The 22,131-nt window shown below is 43.4% G+C and overlaps 2 protein-coding genes across 2 annotated transcripts in view; both read left to right on the top strand. All coding sequences in view use genetic code 11, as the record gives it.

Annotated features, from left to right (window-relative positions):
* Positions 1 to 5,332: 5,332 nt before the first annotated feature.
* On the top strand, positions 5,333 to 19,859 carry EGR_03917 (Innexin unc-7; the record flags this gene model as incomplete). The annotated part of the gene is made up of 5 exons (XM_024493166.1): positions 5,333 to 5,489; positions 12,988 to 13,357; positions 18,052 to 18,256; positions 18,444 to 18,684; positions 19,723 to 19,859. The coding sequence occupies 5 exons, from the start codon at positions 5,333 to 5,335 to the stop codon at positions 19,857 to 19,859; spliced, it is 1,110 nt and encodes a 369-aa protein (XP_024352438.1).
* A 1,983-nt stretch (positions 19,860 to 21,842) lies between these two features.
* EGR_03916 (Innexin unc-9) overlaps positions 21,843 to 22,131 on the top strand; it is a gene marked incomplete at both ends in the record, with an annotated part of 654 nt that continues 365 nt past the window's right edge. The window contains one exon of the mRNA XM_024493165.1: positions 21,843 to 22,131. Within this exon, the coding sequence (XP_024352437.1) occupies positions 21,843 to 22,131 (289 nt within the window).

The following is a 22,131-nucleotide window of genomic DNA, read 5'->3' as shown; positions in this document are numbered from 1 at the left end:
GTTAACCAGACAATCAGAGCATTATATAGCTTCCTCATCCCTCTTTGAGTGTCGTCCTTAGTGCTCCCCTGGTCAACCTTCCGCGTCGGTCATCACAACTCTGCCAACGTGGTAAGAAGGGAAAAACGTGCCAACCAGAAAATCCAGTCAACTAGTTGTCGTGTATCTGAGATTTCATCTGCCTGCAACGTCACTGATTCCTCTTTGTCCTGTATGGGAACTATATTAGATGAAGGGGAAAATTTTACAGGCCATCACACATGCCCGCCGTTAGTAGTGAGAGCACTACCCTGAAAGCAGGGTCAATTCATAAGGAATGGGGTTTAAAATAGTTTCGCAGGGACTGGGTATCACGTCTGCTCCCTCTTGTTTAGTTATTATCATTTTAGGCCTCCCTAGCTATATCCATCTGTGTTCTACCCAGCAATTCGAGAGATAGAGGAGGTATCGCGTGTTTACTTCACTCACATCTTCACCCAAGCACCATGGCCAGCTCTGTGGCAAACTTCTTCAGATGATTAAAGGCTAGTGTCGCTTCAGTTGTTAATAGCACTCCTGTAGAACACGGGACTAGGGCGGTTGCGGAAGGTGAATGTCATCTTCACCCCTTCTTTTAAGGATCATCAAGGATTCTCACAACTGCAGCACATGCCCATCTTCCTTCAAGTTGGGTTTTTTTTACCCACCAATTCAAATCCGGGTATATGGCCTTTAGGATAGGATTTGCTTCTCACTGCTACCAATTTAGCTTCCCGATTTTTTCCTAGATTCCTAAAAAGACAGTACTGAGGCAGAATGTGTATCGCTGACGTATGGAAGGCCAGAGGGGCAACTGCCATGGCTTGGAAGCCAGGCAGCCAAGCTGGAGTACAAAGGCGAAGCCTTAAGCACCCAAAAAACCAAAACTATTTTAGCTAAATTTGAGGAGAAAATTTTTGCTGTAGATTCTTTACTTATTGCTGTTGGAGGTGGGGAAAAACCGTGAAAATTACCGAAATGGAAAGTCTTCATAGGAAGCTCTAGGTGAAACCGGATATGCCTTTTGGCGTAACCTTGAGGTTATCGCAACCTTTTCTTATGTGGAAAAGCCAGCCTTCACGAAAGGAAAGTGCCATGGCTTCCACTGGAGAAGATGGAGAGAAGGGATATGTGTGCAATAACCAATGCTGCCTCTATCAAGTAACCTCATCGCACAAGAATCCATTTGCTACAGGTGAGTTGGGACTATAAAGCCTTTCTGCACTCAGGAACTGATGAAGTTTCCTACGGCTGGGCACACGATGCTATCTGCCCTCGTAATTCCCTCCCACAAAAGTGACTGTCCCTCTCGGTAAAAGAGAGTGAGAGTGGAGAAGAAGTTTGTGAATTTTGCTGCTTCCACTACTGCTTCTGCTGCTACTGCTACTTCTTCCTCAGTCTCGTTCGTCTCTACCCATTATTATTATTATTATCACGCCAACAGAGGTCTTCATGGTAAATATCCTGGCTCTCTCTCTCCTACTACTATCATCAGTTGTACGCAAGGGATTCTGCTACTGTATTTCTGAGCAACCCTGAGCCAGACCAGACCCTGTTGTGCTGCTGCTTCCCTGGCGCTGTTTTGGTCTCATACTGTTGCGTGTGATGCCAATGCTTATCCCCCTATGTATTTTATGGGGCATTAGTAACTGAAGTTTAAGGCAGCCATGATGGTCTGACCTCTTAAGGCCCGCAAACGCAGTTGAACAAAAGCTCACGCACGGATACAGAGAAGCATGTACACTGTAGGCGCGCGCGCGCTTCACCTACGGTTTATGGCTGAGCGCAAAGTCGTGTCAACTTAACCGAAGCGTTTTCGCCCCTCATTCTTGTCTTTTTTTCGCATTCCAAACGTGGCGTAACTAGAATAATGAAGTGGAAAGAAGTAGACTGTAAAGGTTAGGGGTTGGTTTACCAAAGGAGACTAGCTTCGAAGGCCTTCCCGTGATGATGGAAAGCCTCGACACGATCTACCTTTTTATCTCATGGAGAATATTAACCCAGTTGTTGTCGTAGAACGCACCAAATTATCCTCCTTGATGGTGCCTTCGGTGGTGGAGGCTAATGCCACGAGCTGACCCGCTTCCCCTAGTGCTGAGCTAGTTCCGAGGTCGTGTGTGGCTTTGAGAGTAAATAATACCCCGGGAATGTGGTGCCTACACTGCGTCAACAGTTGGGTGAATTAGCATGACCTCAAAGTGACCTGTACTTCGAAAAATACGAGTTTATGTGCGCGTGTGCTAGTAGGCGGCGGCAAAATGCCGGTTTTCTGCGCTGAATTTTGATATGCACAGAAAGCAAAATCTGCCAAGTTTGACTGAAGCCCCCCAGTGGTAAAAAAGATGCCATGAGACTCCTTCTGGAAAGTAAAATTATTCAATTGGCATAAATCACCACCTCACTTACGGCAAAAGTATTGTTGTCAAATGTCAACATCATTAGGAGCCTTACTGCCGGCAAATTAGGCCCAAGGAGCTAGTAAAAACATTTGTTTGCTGGTGCAGGTGATATACATAAGGTGGAACTCGGTTGATTTGATCACACTGGCCTCCAGGTAGACCTACCTCAATGATATGGTCTATCTACGCGATCAAGTCGGCTACTCGTGATTCAGCAGCCAGTGATCAGGAGGATAGAGTCCAAATCGCTTAGGAAGATTGAAATATGGCGTAAAATGACATCCCAACTAGCTGGTCTTTTAATTCGGTGATTGAATTGTTAAAAACCAGGACGGTGTGGCCAGATATAACTCACCCACCGAAAATAGGGTCACATTTGCAATTAAGATTTCATTATCTGCCTTGACTCCATCCGCTAGGAGGCATGGGACTATTGGGTTGAAATCATTGCGCAGCCTTTCTCCACTGGCCAAGTCCTAACCACCCTGTCACTATAGCACCAGGGAAGACGCGTGCACACGTGCGCACCAGCATGCCCCTCTAGGCAGCCAATGGGAGGGCGGTACTTCTGCTTATTTAAGTATGCGTGGTTTCCTCCCCACTTCCATGTTGTTTGAAGCGCAACAGTGCGAAACCTCACTGAATCATGGAGTCGTACCTCATCGAACTCATGTGAGTTAGCATTTATCGCTTCGCTTTTTTGGTCACTTTTTATGACTGGCGCCAAAGCTTTAATGTCCAATTAAAGGACCTCTTTAAACCACACTAATTTCATTTTCTCCCTGTTTTGGTTTGATTTCTTTAAATTTAAAGAAGGATAGCCTAAGTAGACTCTGACAAAGTTGGTGATTCATCTACTGGCAAATGAGGAGTGAGTGCAGGCGACTGCACTTATGGTTATTCAGTCAAAAAAATTCCCTTTTTATGCACGTGTGCCTTTGTGGATTTCATTCTCTTAGCCTGACCGGGTTTTTATTACCGTGAATGCCTCCTCTATCTCCGCGTTGGAACCCAGGTAGCCGTGGTGATTAATTAAAACAGGTGGCTACAAATCTCCCCTATCATTTCGGTAGTAGAACCGCATTATGCAGCGGCCGCTCAAAATGGGGTTAATATTCTTTTAGATAAAAAGGGAACATTTAACCCTCAACAGCTAAAAGTAGGGTAATACAAAAAGGAAAGAAATTATTCTTTCTCGTATGCTTGGTGGAGGATAAAACATTTGGGGGATTATTCCTGGTTGGTACAATGTGTACCATACTTTAGTAATCACAAAGACCCGCTGTCAAGACGGAACACTGCACGTAAAAAAGTGAGAGCTCCCCCTTTTCACTTTTAAAAGGAAAAGCCGACCAAAGGTGGAAGTGGGAAACAGAACATTCATAAAATCACCATGAATGATTGAAGGTGCTCGAAGAATTTTATTCCTCAGTCGAGAAGAATTAAGGATATTTTAGGTCCTCTGATGGAAAGAAGGGGAAAATTTGGGCCAGATAATGTCTACAAATGTGCTGCTGAGAGGAGGTCTGAAATGTCAGGCAGCGGCTAAAGAGCTTCCGAGATAAAGCAACCAATCCTCATTTCATTTGTCTTTACGAGCAGCACTCAGCTAGTAGCCTGAAACGCAAAGAACCTATTTTGGTAGTACCGTAATAAATAACTAAGACTACGCGTTACCGGGCTAAAGAGCGCGCTTGCATAATTGCGCCCACTTTATATTGAAGTGACCAGGTATATTCCCTCCTTTCCCTTCAGCGGGGGGAAGCTTTGCAGTTGAAAAGTGTCACTGCAATCATTGCTGCTTCGTGGAAGAGATGGACTGTTCCAGAGCTGTCATTGCCGTCAAGACGGTAACGAGGATTCGTCGCGACATTTCTGAGGCCAAACAATCCCTTTTAGGAGTGGCGTTAGGGTCCTGCATGAGGCTATGGAGGTGAGGGGATGAATAGATAGTCTTTTGCACAACCATTTCGCCACTGTATTTTTAAATCCTTAAACCGATGGGGCTAAACAGTTCACGCGGTGCTGAGTAGGGCAATACTAAAACTGTCACTGGCCTTATCACCAGGATCTCATCTCCAACTCCCCACAAGGCTTATTTTAGAGGGATTAAATCACTCACTTTGCCCATAAAGCAGCCACATCCTTGCATAGTACTTTGTCCGTGCTGTCTACGCGGTTGAGTCAGCCACTTTCGAGACCTGTTTTGCGAGTGGGCAGGTGGTTAGGGGGTTCCGATAGGATTTTGCATTCTTTAGGGCCAAATAAGGTCTGATTAAAAAAACCAAGTGGTCGCCCTTATGATGGGTAGAATTGAGAGCAAGGCGGACGTTTTTTAAGCCTTTACAGTGAAAAGTCTTCCGTTTTGCCTCGGTGGCAATGCAGACTGAGTTAGGCATTTTCAGGAAAGACTTCCTCATTATGTGAGGCAGTTTCAAAACTGCTTCTTGAAAGCTAAAAGGTTTTACTTTTAATGCGCGTACCTCCTATTCCTCCTCATCCGCCTCTGCCCCGCTCCGAAAAAACTCCTGTGTATCTTCCTTTATCTGTGGCAAATGCACCATCAAGAATAAAAGGAGAAAAGTGATTTTTTGCAACACAATCTAATATAAATGAGGGAGGAGTTTCATCGTTCTGAAAAAGAGGGAAATGGTCCAAACCAATGCAGTTAACTAACCTTGCAAAGACGGAGACCTCATTTCATGCTTTTGGGATTCCTTTGTCAGATGAATTACTATGTTAGCTGTCATTGTCCATTGTCCCAAATTTTGGTTGGATGGAAAAATCGGGACGCAGTTATTTTAGAGCTCTAAAAGTTGCCTCTTTTAATGATTCTTTTTAGCAGACTGTGCAAACTAAGTGAAATGTACAGTGAGGCGAGCTAGAAGAGTCTGTAGTTTACGGAAGTCGCAGTTATGGATGCGGCGTTCATTTGGAAGCTCTCCAAACTCGGTCGCATCGGTTCCACACGTCAGAGGTATGACGATGACTTTGCCGATCGACTTAACTACCAGTATACCAGCGTCCTACTCTTTCTTTTCATCGGACTTATTGGTATTCGACAGTATGTTGGTATGTCTTCTTTTCCCAGTTTATCTCTCATATTGGTTGAGTTATTGCTGAAATCCCTCGAGCCTGGAAGTAATTGCCTCAATTAAGTAGCTTGCACCAGAATAGCGCAATTTCTCTTGAACCTCTCCTTTAGGCTTCAGCAGATCCTCTAGGCTGCTGCCTGTGGCTGTCAAAGTAATAGCGTAGCTGGAAATTCCTCTCTCTAACATTTCCTAGTTATCTAGATAGGTGTCTCCCGCGTAGAAGCCAATTTGCACGTCAGGTTGTCATGTGTCCGCGCTTTTGAATGATGAGTGATCCTTTTTAAACAGACCACAGTCTCAGCAGAATCATGAGCATTTTGATCTTCCCATTCAGCCTTACTGTTTATTTAGACAAAGGTTGCCATCACCTCTTAAACCACGATTCAACTGATGTTCTCCTTTCAATTGCATAGCTCCTTTGTCGGACCTGCAAGTGCGTTAAGTCAGGAGGTAACGGTCAAGATCTCTCCCACAGTGGTCACCCTAAGTACCTGAATGTGTTGAGGTCAAACTGGAGCATGCGATTCCACTTGCTAGTATTAGTGACTGTGACAAGCTTGGCAGCTCACTCAGGCATGGTGGCATCTTCGCTTGAGTGAGCATTCACACGCCATTTTAGTAACCTCTCAGGCACTTTGGTCACATCAGAATTTTTGGTCTCCCAATGGTCAGAGTGGATTAAGACGACTTAAAATGGGGAGAAAAGTGGCATTCGTCTTAAAGCCAGGCTAATTTACATTGCTATTTGTGACGGGGTTAAGGATTAATGGCTGCTCGCCTTGAGAGAGTTTAAGATCCCCAAAAAGAAGTCTAAAACCTCCGATTTTGAGGCTCGGCACCACAATCGCTCCCAATTTTCTGGCATCAGTGAAATTTGGTAGTACCCCAACCATTCTCCCTTCATAACTGTCTTCTACCTCATCGTCTTCTTGATTCGCCTACATGCTGAGTCAGTCACAGATGATCCTACAAAAACTCAGTCCTTAAACTTACTAACCGGAAGAGATCATTAGTTGGTGTACTTTTAGAACAAGTCAGTGAATAGCAGCTACGGTGGGAGGAAATACCTAACCTCAACCGACGCGTGAATCAGTCGGCGGTAGTGGCAATACGCTTTGGCGTACAGCTCTTTCCCCTTCCCCTCTGCTTGTAACAGAATGCCAGATGAGGGGTAGTGATGGGTGTTGGGTTCGCCCTATTTTGAAATTCACTGATGAGGTCCGCAGCAGTGCAAGCCTTCCCGCATTTCCCCCCATCTAGGCACCCTTTTATGACAGTCTATTCATGCCTCGGTTCAACCCAGTCATAAATGCCACCTTTCTTTATGACTGTGGCCTTTGGTGGCATCCCGCTTTGGGGCTGGGTCTGCATGACACCAATTAATCAAACCTGTTACAATCATTAGGGCTAGCTTTGGGTTGTTTGGGAGTGATGAACTCTATTGTGACTATTAGTTTTAACCCCTAAAACAGGTCCGACAGGAGGGATAACCGACCTTAAGCTAAAGCTTAAATGAAGCCACATTCATTGGCGGGCATTCTTAGGGAAAGGTAATGCCTCTTCTCGGTTCTCCACTACCTACCTTTTTGTCGTGAACCTTGTAGGGCAAGGGAATGCTCACCCTAAAAATTCCCTATTTATGTGCTTGCTTATGAGGCAGATTTCTCATCCTTTGAGTTCGACAAGATGTAGAGCGAGGGAGAGAAGGAGAGGGAAAAGGCATGTGTCATGTCTTTGACAGAATGCATTAGGCATTATTAGAGGAGAGGTTTCTGCCCCGCAAGAATTTCACTTCCTTCACTTAGCGGACGACTCATTGGTAGACGGAAAGCACGTGCCCGATGTCGTGTTTCGCGACTAAATCCTACATCGTTTCTTTCCGCTTTCTGAGAATGGCATAGCTGAAATCTGTTTCTTCTAACTGACCGGCGGACTGGAGGTTCACAAACACTGGGAGGGGAGGAGAGTAAGGGGAAAGAGAATATTTATTTGTTCCATGCCCGCTGCCAGGGACTTAATTATGCATGAAAGTTGTTCTCGCTAGTCTTTTCATCCCAATGCCAGTGCTTGTGGTGTGAAATTGCTGTGAAGACCGTCTCCATCCACTTAGTGTCCTCTCCTCCCCCTCCACATCAGCTTTATTTCTTTTCACCTCGCTCACATCTCGCTGACTTACCGCCAAATCGGGAGCTCCTGATCAAGGTTTTGTCCATAGTAGACATTTTTTCAGACTTCTTTTCCAGGCTTCAGCATTTAACCAAGTTTTTTTCCTGTTATAGCGGTTAGCTTAAGCCGGCCAACAGTCGAACTAAATCATCAATTTAAACCAAAATTTTGACGAAGAATAATCACCTAATTTGCCCTTCTAAAGTTTGAAAACGAGGCTTTTTCCCCTTTTCCTAATGACCAGAGCAGAATGAAAAAAGTGGGGATAATAAGTGCCCTAGCAGAGATAATAAATCACGCGGTAGATTATGTCTCCACAGAGTCCCTCTGGTTAGGTCAGACTAACCCAGCCACCCTAGGAATAGACTGCGTGGTTTGAATTTGCAAATTAGTGAAATGAAAGGGAAATTTTTTTCTTTATAATGAGTACTTTTTAGAGCTCAAATTGACGATTTACGTGGTGTGGAGGGAGGGTGAAGCTCTGTTTTCCTCACTATGAGGAGCATCGTTTGTGAGAAAACTTGCAGTCTGTACCTCTTCCGGCATCTTTAATATAATATTTCCAAATTCTACTACTTTTGACATTTTCTGAAGCAGCATTAAAGCACAATACCGGATTGTGAAAGGTGGTGGAGGTTATGACTGAACACGATTATCCCCTGTTGGTTCCAAGTATAATGATGTATCTTGGGCCCACCCTATTCCCTTTTTCCACTTTTAACGTAGAATTTTAAGCAGTTTTTTTTCCTTTTCCTTTAAGTTATTAATGCTGTGTAAATCAGTGACACGTAAATCCGCAAATTAACACTTTCAACGAGCGTCACGTATATTTGACGCCATAGTTTTATCCTATTACTCCTATGTAACAAGTGATATTTGTCTATTTCCGAAAGCCAACTGCACCAAATTGTGCGTTTCAGATAAAATGGTTGAATTTAAGGCAGCAAAAGAGAAGTGATTAACCCGTTGTCTGAAGATAAACATGATTCCCTTCCTTGAGCGGCAGTTGAAATGGCAACCAAAAATTGCTCAAAAGTCTATTCACCTTGAAGGACGGAGGCAATATGTTATAACTTAAGACGCTTCGGATTAACACTTCAACTTAGTTTTTTGAAGGAGAGGTGAAGAGGCAATGAATAGCGGTGTTCAAATACCTTATAGCGAAGCTCACGCAAAGCATTGCATTAGTGAACAAAGCACAAAATTGGGGTGGCAACTTAAGCCTGCCAGCTTTATGTCATACGCTGGAGCTCCTAATCAAGCTATCTCAAGACGCAGAGAGGCAGCAGCAGTTCACTGCTCGTAATTAAGGCGACGCCCCCTCTCTCAGCACACCCGCCACGACCCAGTACACCTAGCAAAGCCATCATTTTTTGCTAAGAATTAATCAAAGGGTCTACATTTATCTCCCCTTCCTTCACGCTCCCTCTCTCTCGCCTTCTCACCTTTCAATCGGAAAGTTTTATTTGAGGAGTGAACTCGACCAAAAGCGGAGAAAATAGCTTCACAGGGATCAAGAGGAAAAAACATGTCCATAATCCTTGACTTTGCTTCTTTTCCTTTGAGATCCAGATTTGATCATAAATAAAGACGATTTCAGTAAGTGGTAGGATGGCAGAGATGACAGAGATTAGCGCAGAGTCGCGGTTTATCCCGCAGTCCATCAACTGGACGATAGACAGGGATCAAGACGCAGCGATTCCTTCCACTAATGGGGTGAATTTGTCAGATAGATGTAAACGAATTTACACAAGCTTCTCATTCACTTTGGGCACAAAATGTAGACATTTTCGAAATCTTAAAAGCGGCAAAATACGTCGTTTTCCTTTACACTGTTCAAATGTGTCCCGCTTCAAATATGTCAAATGTTTATCTCCACCCCAATGAGCTTTTGGTGAGTCCATGAATAATCTCGTTTTGAAGCATGCCCTTTTATGGAAATTTATCTACTGCGCTGTGTGACGTAATCCCGGCGACACGTAATAAAGTGATGGTAAATAAAGTATTAGAAATCTTCCTAGGCACAACAAAACCCAGGCGAGTTGAAATTTTCCAGCAAAAACGACGTAGATTAAAAGAAGCCTGGACCACTATTTCGACCAAACTATTTCGTTATCCGTCTTCTTGTCCATTCACTACTACACCACGTATCAGTGAGGCATACATTGACGATTTCAATTAGTCAACACTCCGAGGGCTATTTTTTGTTTTTCGCTGAGGGGGGAACAGACAAAGGTGTCTTAAACTAACTTTGCCAATCCCAAGTTTTAGCCTCCTATGCTACAACGACGAATTTTCCTGACAGTACGAAATAAGCCAAACCCATTTTTGGCAAGGCAGAATTAAGGACTTGCTCGGTACTTTTGTCTTAGGATTAGGAGCCTGGACAACTTTATTAGACAGAAGGCTGATTTCAGTAAAATTTTCACTCTGAAATAAACGACTAAATTAAAAAAAAAATTTGGGATGCCTATTAGTTAGCTCAAAACTCCACAAGCTTAAAGCAAACCGACCTTTGTTTTCCTTATTTGACTCATTTTTCCGGCTAAAAAGAAAAATTAGGTAATTCGTTGGAGGTTTTGTTCTTAAAGTGCAGAAAGTTCTTTTCCAAAAAAAACTACTGAAGTAATTAAAATGAGGCCTGAAAGGGACATGCAACGCATGAAACGGTGTTCGCTTGGTTTACTATTTACAGTCACTTCCTAGAAAAAAGGTAATTATTGCGTTTGTCCTGAGTTTTATAGTAGCTTACACATTTTAAGTAAAAGCAAAGCCCACTGAAGACATTTTTGCTCTCTTTTTTACTTGAGTATGCCCCAAACAAGTCGCCTGTGCTATGCGTGGGGCGTTTGACCCGCATATGCATTTATCTCAGACAGTATGGTATGACGTAGTGAAATGCCAGTTTTGATGCAATTTAACGACTAATTGAAGGGAAGGAATCCTGCGTCCTTCTTACAGTTTGGCAAACAGGACAGCTCCTTGGAACGACAGTATGTTTTAGTGCAGTGCAACCACGAGAGAAAGCGGGCGATGAATTTCCTTATTATGAGATGTTATTGTCAAATTTTGGGAAATTTGTAGGTGACCCTTGTAATACATTTAAAACAATTAATTAATTATGAATATTTCCTGCAGTAGGCAACTAAAATATGATTTGGATTGTAAAACCTTCAATTGTGACAAGAGTGCCTGGATTTGTGACTGATTTATCCGAAAATTATTGAAGATCCCGTCAAAATTTTCGATTTGTGAAAAGAGGTCTGACTCCCCGAGTCTTCCCCAAAGTACTGCGGAAGAGCTAGGAGGCCATCAGAATGGCGAAGAGACCTGTCATACAGAGGAGGCATAAAATCCAACGAAAATTGTATTTAATGACCTGGAATGGGCAGTAAAAAAGGTCCCATTATAATACCATTTCGAATACTTTATTGTTTTTTCATGAGAATTATGCCCCAAAATTGTGCGAAGTTTTGGTCAAGGAGTATAACGCCCGGAGACTTCCCTGCAGACGTAAAAATAGATGGTACTTGGGCAGAATATGCATTTCCGACTTACAGAAGATGGTGGAGGACTACTGACATGACTCGGGGGCCGAGCCGCCCGGCCAGGTACAGTAGTGAAGCCCTAGTTGCCCACGTAACCAAAAGTATTGCGGTGATTACTGCCCAAACAAAAAGTGGTCGAAAAGTATTAAAAACAAAAACACAGGTCGAAAGTTTTCCAGCTATTTGAATTGTAGCTCGGTGGAAGTGGACCACACAAGAGTTTTGGTTTAATGTTGCTCTTCAGTCCTGTCAATGTGTGACATGAATTCCTCACTTCTTTTCTACCCATCTGTCGCTTCAAATTAGGGCTTATGAAGAGGAAAGGTTTGAAGGCACAGACATGTCAAGTGAAGTGCGGGGATATAGCCGAGGTGTAAGCGATGGACTTTTCGTGTTTCTCCATTAAGTTGAGTTGTGATGGCCCCCTGCTACTCACCTAATTGCAAAAGCGCTTGGTACGCCTGTCCTGGTCCATCCCAACCCTTCTCTTTCAGCCCTATCCCATTCATCCCTATCCTCTCCTATTCTATCCTATCCACCCCTATCTTATCCTCTCATATCCTGTCTCGATTTATTCACCTCCATTCCCTGTGCGTGTAAGAATGTGAGGCGATTGCAGGGACGAGGTAAAAACGGCTACCTGTGCGCTCTTTCTCGAGTGGAAGCCTCCTTTTCTTTATGCAGAGGCTTATTTTTTTCAAGGGATTTGATTTTACTCTTTTTAAGCAGCGTTTTCTCCTTCTGCAATGTGGTGGAAAATCATAAACCGATGGGAGTATGTAGGTTCTCACTAGCAAAAATGAGAGGAGAGAGGAGAGAGCATCACCAACCACACTTACAAAGCTAGGAACTTGAAATAGGCGAGTTTTATGCGTTAATCATGCTTTATCTTTCCCCCTTTTCCTTTTAATACCTTAATTTATCTTAAAATAGACTTTTAGAAACACCTTAGTACGGGTGTTGAATAATAGAGTGAAGATTACATTTTCGTTTTTTCTCTCTTCCTCCCTCCTATTTGAAATCCTTGGATCGAGAAAGTCGATGGGAGAAATGCCTCTTATGTTATGCGATATAGAGGGCTTACAAATTATCCAGGATTCTATGGCTCTGGGGGAGAGGTGGAGACTAGTGTCCATCTCCTCCTTTGAGGGTTGGTGAGATCCGAGAGGGCTTGCATTCTGGGACAATTAAACACACACCTAGCAACCTACAAAGTAAATTTTTAACCAAATCAAACAAGAGTTGGTGAAAGCTAAAATCCCGCGGTGGAGTGGTCAGAATGATATAAATCTAGAACACGGAGGTAGTAACACGGTCCACTGGAGATGTCCATATCCCACCGGGCGTAACCGGGCGCAACTGTCATCACGCCACGTAACTGCTTTGCCTCAAGCCTAATGCCTCTGTCACTGTATCCCCTAGTTATGCCACTTTGCGCATAGGTAGTCGCAGCAATGTTCCGAGCATCCACGAGACAGGAAAAGAACGACGGAGGGGAAGTGTAGCTTCCCTATTTGGAGTATTCACAAATCTAGTCATTCAGCGTAAAAAACTTTCGCTTGCAGGGATTCGGTATAGCACTTAACCACTGAAAGAGAACTGTCCTTTTTTGGAGTTTGTCAGCCAGCATGTCATCGTAGACGGTTTAGAAGACGCCAGAAGGAGTTGAAGATTAGTAGCAAGGAAACCACTATGGTAAATCTTGGGAGAGTTAGAAGGGCTCCCATTAGAACGCCAGATGAGGTTTTTATTTCATTATAGGAAAGCCAATTCAATGTTGGATCCCTCAAGAGTTCACTCGAGGCTGGGAGGAGTACGCGGAAAACTACTGCTGGGTGGCGAATACGTACTTTGCAGCGCTGTGGAAGCGACTACCCTTGGTCCCTGACCGTCGCTCCAGTCACCTTGTCTACTACCAATGGGCGCCTATTGTGCTTGCCGCCCAGGCTCTCCTCTTCTACCTTCCCTGTTTCCTCTGGCGTGTAGGCATGCGTAACTCCGGCTTCTCCGTTCATCGGGTCCTCCAACTGGCCTCCGAGTCCAACGATTTGGTGCCCGAAGTGGCGCAGAAAACGGTTCATGTCATGGCGAGGTATCTGGAAATGTGTATCCATCGACAGCGCATGTACCGGTGGGTTTGACTTCCTTATTTTTACTCTCATTTTTTTCCACCATCGTTCTTGCTGTACCAGATGCTGAGTCTAAATAACATCTCCTCTCGACACTAGTCTCCGATATCGGAGCAAATCTCAAGGCTTCGGGGAAAGGACTCGCTAATGAATGTCTCGAAAAATCACTGATTTACAATAATTTTTCTCTTGTGAAACTCCTGAAAAAGCTGGGTAAAAATAGTATTTCTGACGGTATCTTCCTTTTCTAATGAGGATTGAGTCAGGATTTTGTCCAAAGGTCAATCGGGGCGAACTTGAGGAACAAAAGATAGATGAAAAAGTGATCAGGAGGGTGTTAACAGTTGCTCCCTTCTCCACTCCTAATTGTTGTATGGGAGTGGGGAAGGGCCTGTCAAAACAAGTACGATCCCACTCTCACCCCAAATTTCCCCTTTTTTCTTACTTTTAATCCCAACAATCAGAATCTCACTGCTGGGGATTTCGCGTGAATATCAGTTGGCAGAAGCCTCTCTAATTGTACATGTTTTGAGAAGAGGACTAAATTTAATTTCTAGAGGGAGGAAGATGTATTGTTTTATCTGGCTTAGTGTTGTCAGTGTTGTGGTAGCCTCAGGGTTGCCCACCTTTCTCTTCATTACGAATTTGTAGGATTAATGACTTGGATTTAGGACTGGCAATCTCAGCCATGGCATCGAAACATGGAAGTCAATTTTTATGCTCTCCGTTTATAAATGAAGGGCTAAGAGCAGTTTTCTTACCACAGCGAGCATTAAATGGTCAGTTTTATCCTAAACCGCATACGTATAAGAAAAACTTAAGTCAAACTGGGAATCCTAATTTCCATGGACAAACGGACTAACGCCGTGACAATGCTAAACCCAGTAGCAGATGCTGTATCCTGCCAATCGTAATGGTCAAGGTACACTCAACAGCCCGTCACGAAATACCCTCAGGCCGCATTTGTTGTCTCGGATCCAAGAAATAAGCGCAAAAGTAAATATAAAGGACTCGAATTTCCTCCTTTTTTTGACCTAGCAGTAGGTAATCATTACTTGTTTGTCAAATGTTCTAATGTTGAGTATCCATGACACAAATTGCATCTTTGATGATGAATTCTAACAGCAGAGATAACCTTTGAGATGTTCCTTCAGAATATGTATTACTAAAGTTTTTATGTTCTTGTACTGCAAACGCTCAGGGAGCGTGATGGTCATATACTATTGACCTTATTGATGCCTACAGTGCTTGGGCGAGGAAGAGGCACTCACGGTACTCCCAATTCCCACTCAGATCAAAATAAACTTTTTCACACCACTCTGCGGAACAGACAAACTCACAAATGGAGGTAGGAACTCTCACCTCCCTTAGGTCGTTTCTCATAAACCGGACTGGCCGTATAATTCGCCTTTACAGACAAAGAGCAATAGTAAATTTATAATTTTCCAAGAAAGCAATCTACAAAAACAGAAAGCATTTACGTTTTTTGTTAGACTATAGCATTGCATTTTTCACTGAGGCTTCGCAAAACTGCAGGCCACTTCTATATACTTAACATGTATGAATGATTCATCAGACGTTGGAAATTAATGGCATACAGTAAAATAGAAGTTCTGTATTTATGTTTCTCAGGAAGAAGGCTAGTACTACTTCTTAAAGCGTTAAGCGTTGTTAACTCGTTAAGATTTCGGTTTTTAGGAAATAAAATGCAAAGCAAAATGCGGCATGGCACAGATTTAAAGGCGTGAATTTGCAGAGAATCTACCCTCGACTCATACATCCCCTTCTACATGCCTCTATGCCTTAGAAATGGGCTTTCTTGTAGTTGGTTCATTTATATTCAAAGTGGTGCTTCAAAACCCTAGGATTTCTTGGAGGAAAGGTCATTCGCATTCCATTAAAAGAGCCAAAAAATGTAGAAGCGTAATGAGAAGTTATAGTGATAGTTCAAAAGTACATTAATATTTTAAAATCAAATAATATGATTGCGTTTTGGACGAAAGAGAAGTGTTTGATAAACAGAAAAAAGTCTATATTTTGGGAAAGAATAATCTTTTGATGAGAAGACTGATTCTTTTGGAAAATTAGGAGCAGTTTATTCGGTAAAGTGGTGAAATTGTGACAATGAAATAAGTTGTTTTCATGGCTAGAGCTCAAACTTTACAACCGATTATCGAGACAAAAACGCTTACTGCCGTACCTTCCAGTTGCTCCTTCCTCTCACCTTCTGTTTCAGAGCCTTGACTCAAAAAGAGTAATTGGCTGAAAGCATTTTACATTGTGTGGCATGGAGGTTTAATAGATCATAGAGGTTTTATTTGTTACCAGCAATTTTCTCCTCCGCGATGTTGTCATAGCCGCCAGTTTGGTGTCATCTCGTTATTACTTCCAAACATGTGTTCATTCTACTTATAAGAGTTTACCTAACGATATCCTGACTGACTGAATTGCAATTGTACGGTGATTTTACTTCCTTGATGGAAAATACCTCGTTTAGTCGAAGACTCCAGCACCTATGCATGTAATCACTCTGTGGAAGGAATTGAATGTGCTCCGAATTGCGCCTGAAGTAGGCTTACTGCCTCCTATGGCTACTGTTAAAGAAATGGTTGTCTCCGAGACAAGTCAACCACATGGGAAATTTCGTCCTTCTCTGAATTTCAATCAAGCAATTTCAAATCCAGTTAGCCAATGTGCCAGATCCTTCCTAGTTAGCGTTAAGGCAGCCTTCACAAATACTGGTAAAGTAATGGGACTTCTCCCACCCCTTAATGGCCGTTAACTTTTCTGTCCTACTCAGATGACGAAATGTTACCATCCCTTTGATCGCCGCGACCTTCGTACAGTCCCATGATTGTATGCAGGTGACGCGGTCGGCGTTTTGTGCCAAATACAAATTTAGGACATTTGAATTGTGCAGGTATTCAATTTCTGGTTAGGTCTTTTCTACTGCCCCTGTTAAACTTGAGGGTTCCAAATTTGGCTAGAAGAGATGGATTTTTTACCACTCGAAGGTAATAAAACCTGGAAATAAAAAAAAAACTCCCAAAGAGGCATTAGGTGACGATACTAATTGGATTGTCTTAAAGAGAGGCTCTCAAAACCATCCCCTAATTCGAGGGGATTGGAAAATAGGGGCGTGTTTGGCACTGAGAAAATGAGGAAAAGAGACCATTTGCTTAGTCCCGCTTCACTTAAACTGATTACATTTGCATGTCTTGGACATCCGTTTGAGGTAGAAAGGGTGTATGAGGCTTCGAGAACCCCGTTAGTTAATTATCCCCGAAAAAGTCCACCTAAATTAATCACGCACAAGTGGTTCCACTAGAAGAGGGATAAAAGCCCATTTTTAAACCCGTTTACAAAATAGCCATAAAAGTTCAGGACTTTTGGGTTAACACCGGGGAAACAGAAGTCTTAAAGCGGGGAAATCAACTTGTAGCCTATTCTTGGAAGGATTTGTCTGTATAGCCTCACCATGCCAGAGCAGTTATGGAATGGTGTCTTTGTTTCCAGCTAGGGTATTTCCAACAGAGATTTCACCCCTGGCCCGAGCTCACCTTATTATTCGCCACGGATGGAGTGCAGGCGTTCATAATCAGATCCTCCACGCCCTGATTGATGGTTAGCATGACTGTCTGCTGTGGTGAGGCGGTAACCGCCACGACTGGAGTTGTGACTAAGCCTCTCACTACCCTGTAATCTGTGCCTAAAATCTCCTGGAGACACGAGTGGATATTGTGCAGTTCTTCACGAGGCCTAGGTTCACAAGAGACCATGTCACCACGATCTCTTCCGTTTAAGTATCCCTAACCAATGTTTATAGTCGGCTTGATTATGGGTGTCCGGACTGGACTATTCCTTAAGATGAGATTAGTGGGTCGTAGGTGTTCAATGAGCTGCATTAAACTTAAGTTGCCGATGTACAAGCTGACAGATAATACACCCTACCTGCGAGATTTGGCTTTTTGTGTCTTGAGTCAATCTGCCGACTTAACTTACCCTCTCAATCATTTTCGCTTTCTCGATCGCCTCTCCAGCAGCAGATTGGCAGTCTTTAAAAAGCAATTTCAGGGAGAGATTACGCCTAATACTAGTTTAATCATTTATCTACTGGTTGGGGAAGACTCCTCCTCCTTCCTCCTTTTGTCAAAGTCAATTTGGCTTGTGGATAAATAGGAGGTAATTACCGCGCTTTTTAAGGTAATGCCTCAGTTTAACTTCCAAATTGTGCTCCATCGTGTCGAGACATCTTTCAGACACATAGGTCTTTTAGTTGCTTCACTGAGGGGCTAGTGACAGATGCCGTTGTCATAGAAACCGAGTCATTGGGGCTCACAAAAGGCCAATGCATTATTATGCACAATCCAGAAGAACAAATTATGCAGCTCCTGTCTCGCTTGGACCATCCTCAACCTTCAGCAATGCCTCCTCTACTTGGCTATCCCAGACCGATTTTCCATTACGTAGTGACATTAACCTGTCCCCTAGATGCCAGGGGACATTAGATAGACTAGTCCAGAAGGTGTCAGTCAGTATGTCAAATTGAGGGTGCAGGCAGGCCTCCATCACCTCAAGGTGGTGTGGAAGCTGCATCTTGAAAATATATTCCAAGACCCTATCTCATGGGGCATGACTAAGCTGTGACTCTAGGCACAAAGCTGCCATGATCCTTTCATTAAAATTTTGTTTGCAGACAGAGGTGTAGCTGTGAGAAAAGCCGTAGCTCCACAACAGTGCGATTTCATCCTTCTCCGCTAATTGAGATGCAGACGCCTTCGAATGAGGCCTCGAGGGTGAAGGACTACATTCAACCTACCTCCATCGCCACCGCTTCCTCGGAGCAAAGTGCTCCTCCCGCATGCAAACCTATCGTTTCAACCTCAGCTGCTACTCAGATAGTGCGTTTAGATATTCTTCATCTATTCTTTCACAATCGAAACAACCATTTGTGTTGGATCTAAGAGTGCAGATGTGCCGAGATCTTGGTGCATTCATTAATACCCTAAAAGTACACCACCCGTTCCTCACTTTATGAGAGGATGAGAGTGGATAAGAAAGCGGTTCGCGTGTTTCTGCTTTCTTTAGAGTCGAAAAGCACCGTCTCTATCCATGCGTGCTCCGGTGCTGCAAAAATTTCGAAAGGCTCCACTCCCACCCCTGCCCCCGCCTTCCTCGATGCTTCATGACGAGGGGGACTTTACCGAATTCACCACCATTCAGTTCTCTCCCTCCCTAGACGGAGGGAATTCGGAGGCGGGACTTAGTGAATACCTCATCAAGTCGCCACCTTCCCACTCTACTGATAGATGTACTTCCACCAGCTCTGGTGAGTTGACGAAGACCTCGGTCCGATGTGGTACACTTCCAGTAGTTAAAGGGTCTCATTTTATCCCTTCCATAATAATGTTCTGCTCCGCGCCCCTCTGGTTTCTCCAAAGTTATGAAGTATATTTCCGTAATTTCCGTTTTGGGGAGGAAAAAGAAGGACTTCAAACGATCCCGCAGAGCTTTACACAACACTGTGTAAGTAGAACGGACATCTTCCTTCGCTAGAGGCATTAAGAATGCGGAGTGAATTGGACGGGCGCGTCAAAAATCACTAATAAAAAGACATACTTATCACTTACTTTGTCATGATAGAATGCCTTTTTCGTATCACCTACTTTTATTTCATTTCCTAGAATTCATTGCCTTCTGAATCAAAATTTAGCCCACATGTGTGCAGTGAAATAGCTTGGCTAACCAAAAAACGAATGGTCTTTGGAGTGACAAAAACGGGTGCACTTTTTCAAACCAACAAAATGTATTTTCCTCGCAGTGTTGCACGAGAGAAGTTGTTTCTGTAGCTACTCAATCGAGACTGAAAAATATATAATCTCTCTCAAATTGGGTGTAGAAAAGGGCAGAAAAAGTATGGAAACTCGGAGGGAATGTGCTTGAACAAATTACCGCAAAGGGGCCACTTGATGTCACTCGAGAAAACTGCCTGGTTAAATCCAATTTTCTCAACAAGAGGCATCTCTACTTCGTTTTCTTATTTCTCTCCAAAGCAAGGGTAGTTTTGACCATAATAAATGCGTAGATGCGTGATAAATGTTACAGGAATTGCGCATTATAGCGGAGCAGCTCCGAGGCGAGACGGAGAAGGGCGTGCCTGATTCCATCCAAGGGGTATGGAGATGAGAGATATATTAATGTATGAATGAATTTGGGAAAATAGTCAGATGAAGGATTGCCTAAAAACTTGACAAAATCTCCCTGAAAAGTTTGAAACCAATCTCTGTTTCATGTGGGGCTCACTTCTGACAACGGACTGAGAAAGTCACACACATTAGGAGGAAGAGGCGCCTTCTTTGCGTTTCAGAGCGATATTCAGGAAGTCCCGATCTTGAAGATGCTGCAACATCCACTGAAAACAAGATTTTCTCCCTCCTTTTGGATCACCAGTACTTTAAGCAAGCAAGGAAGAAGTTTTCCACCAGGGAACGCTCCGTAGCTTAAGGAAGAACTTGGAGACCAATGACCAAGGCGCAGGAGAACATAAAGCCTGTGTTATTGCTCCCATCATTAAAATTAGTTTTATTTTTTTCGAAAGTGGGTACCTTGATCGGGGCTTTGCTGACAATGCTTACTTAGATCGCACTTCCTTTATTGGGGAGAAGTGAGGTCGGTTCCAAAGCAGGCATGACTATCCTTAGTTTTAGCTAACAGACTTTTGCTTCTTTGCAGACTGGATTCCAGAAATTCACTTTTTAACTACTGCTTAAAGCTTAAATGATGTTATGCAGAAGAAAGAAGACAGAACACTTAGGCTGAATATGCATTGCCGAAGTACGAAAGGGTTGGGGGGCTAGTGGCATGCCCTGGAGCCCAAGCTTCTCGGCAAGGGTGCAACGGCGGTACCCCCTAAGTGAGTGGGTCGTTACCAAAACCGAGAGTTAAACTGACAATTGAGACATTACATCATCTTCTGGACCTCATTTAGTTATTTTCTGATTCGTCGTTGCTGGAATAATGATGAATGCCTTTGCCTTCTACTGTGGTTCCTTAGATTCTTAGGCAGCTTTCAGCTTACCTCATCATGATCTCGATCTACGTAATGTTTCAGGGTGCAGCAAGGCCTGTGCCTTGGATAAAATGTCATGTATTTTGTCCCTATGGAAAAATATTTAGCAGACGTAATTAACTGAAAGGCAGTTTTTAAATTACTTTTGAGAATAATTTTGACACCGAATTGGACGCCTGTCAACGCATTAACTTGACAGCAGATACGAAATTATAGTCAGCCTAGAATTTGACTAGTGCACTACTTTATTCTTCTACATTAATTTTGGCAAAAAAGGGTAAAATGGACGAAGTTTGCATTCGGTCACTGTCAATTCAGTCAGTGAGTCCGGAGAAGAATGCAGCATACAGAAATAGAGGCGCTTTACAAAGTCTTTTGGTGATGTGCCATTCCAATATCCCTCCTGCTGGAGCGTTTTGTCACATCCTCAGTTAGAGATTTTGCTTCCACGCTACTAACCCTGCTTACCTCGGAGGTTAAGAAGAAAGGTCACACAATTGTTTGTTGCCAACCTTCTTAAATCCTCACTAGTAGGGAGAAAAGGAAAAGTTGTGCAGATCGTTAAGAAGAGAGATAGCATCTAAATACAACTATCCCTGCAAGTGGTAATGTTGCGAGTGGCTCCCGGCGACCGGTTTAGACTCGCATTCTGTGCAGTCGGGAGTGGAAGACGATTTTGACACTGATGCGATTAGTAGTGATGTTAATCAAGTAATGTCCGTCCACGGGATTGTCTTATTCTGGTCTTATTCCAACCTACAATTGACAGGTGCTTGCATCACGAATCCGTTTCCCCACCCTTAATTACCGCTGTAACAAAAATGAGGGCTGCAGGTGGATTTAAGTGAGAAAGTGTAGCCCTGTCACTTATCATTAATCCTCAAATAACAAATACCCTATTAACTAACCCTACTCCACGGCTGGGGCGTGAAATGAAACAGTGCTGTTTTTAGTTTTTAAAGGGAATCAACTTGTTGAAAATAAAGGCCGGATCGGAGGGGATTTCAGGATAACTTGAACCCCCCTAGGATAAGCAAAAGTTGCTTTACTATACCTTAAAGTGGTTCTTTACCTCGGTGGCTTCTCTCCACTCGTAACAGGGTAATTTGAAGACTCAAGGAGGTGAACTACGGAGAATAAGGTGTTTGTACATCACTTTCCAACAGAAACCTCATTTTTGGGTGCTTCAGGTTGTAGTGAAGTAATTTGACCTCCGACATTTTTTTGAAAGACCTGGAAGATCGACACCATAAGGGACTCGTTTCAATACAGAAGTGAACAATGGACGATAGAGGTGATATTGTACTATTGATGACATTATTAAGGTCAAAATCTAAATTTTTTGACCTAGAACCTGTGTACACGACCTTTTACAGGCAATCGCTGTTTCTTATTTACTTGTAGAAAAGCCCAGTAAAATGGCGGTAGCCGGAAAAAAGAAACAGACCTGCACCTGGTCCCCTTGCCGTTGGCTAACTCCACGCTGTCATGGTAAAAGACATCACTGGTGGAATCGCCAGCATCGACGCGGTCTGCAGAGTTGCTGTAGCCGAGAGTGTGGAAATTTTCTCACCACTCTCTACTGCCTTGTAAAGTGCCTCTACTTGGTGAATGCAGTGGGCCAGATCTACCTGATGGAACGCTTTGTTGGTGCACGGGTCACCTTCTACGGTGCTGCGGTGTTGGCTGACCTTGTTCGTGGTCGAG

This window comes from Echinococcus granulosus (genome assembly GCF_000524195.1).
Source record: "Echinococcus granulosus chromosome Unknown EG_S00022, whole genome shotgun sequence".
In the NCBI taxonomy this organism is placed as follows: domain Eukaryota; kingdom Metazoa; phylum Platyhelminthes; class Cestoda; order Cyclophyllidea; family Taeniidae; genus Echinococcus; species Echinococcus granulosus.
Note: the sequence above shows the minus strand (reverse complement) of the source record. Positions and strands in the feature narration are given on the sequence as shown.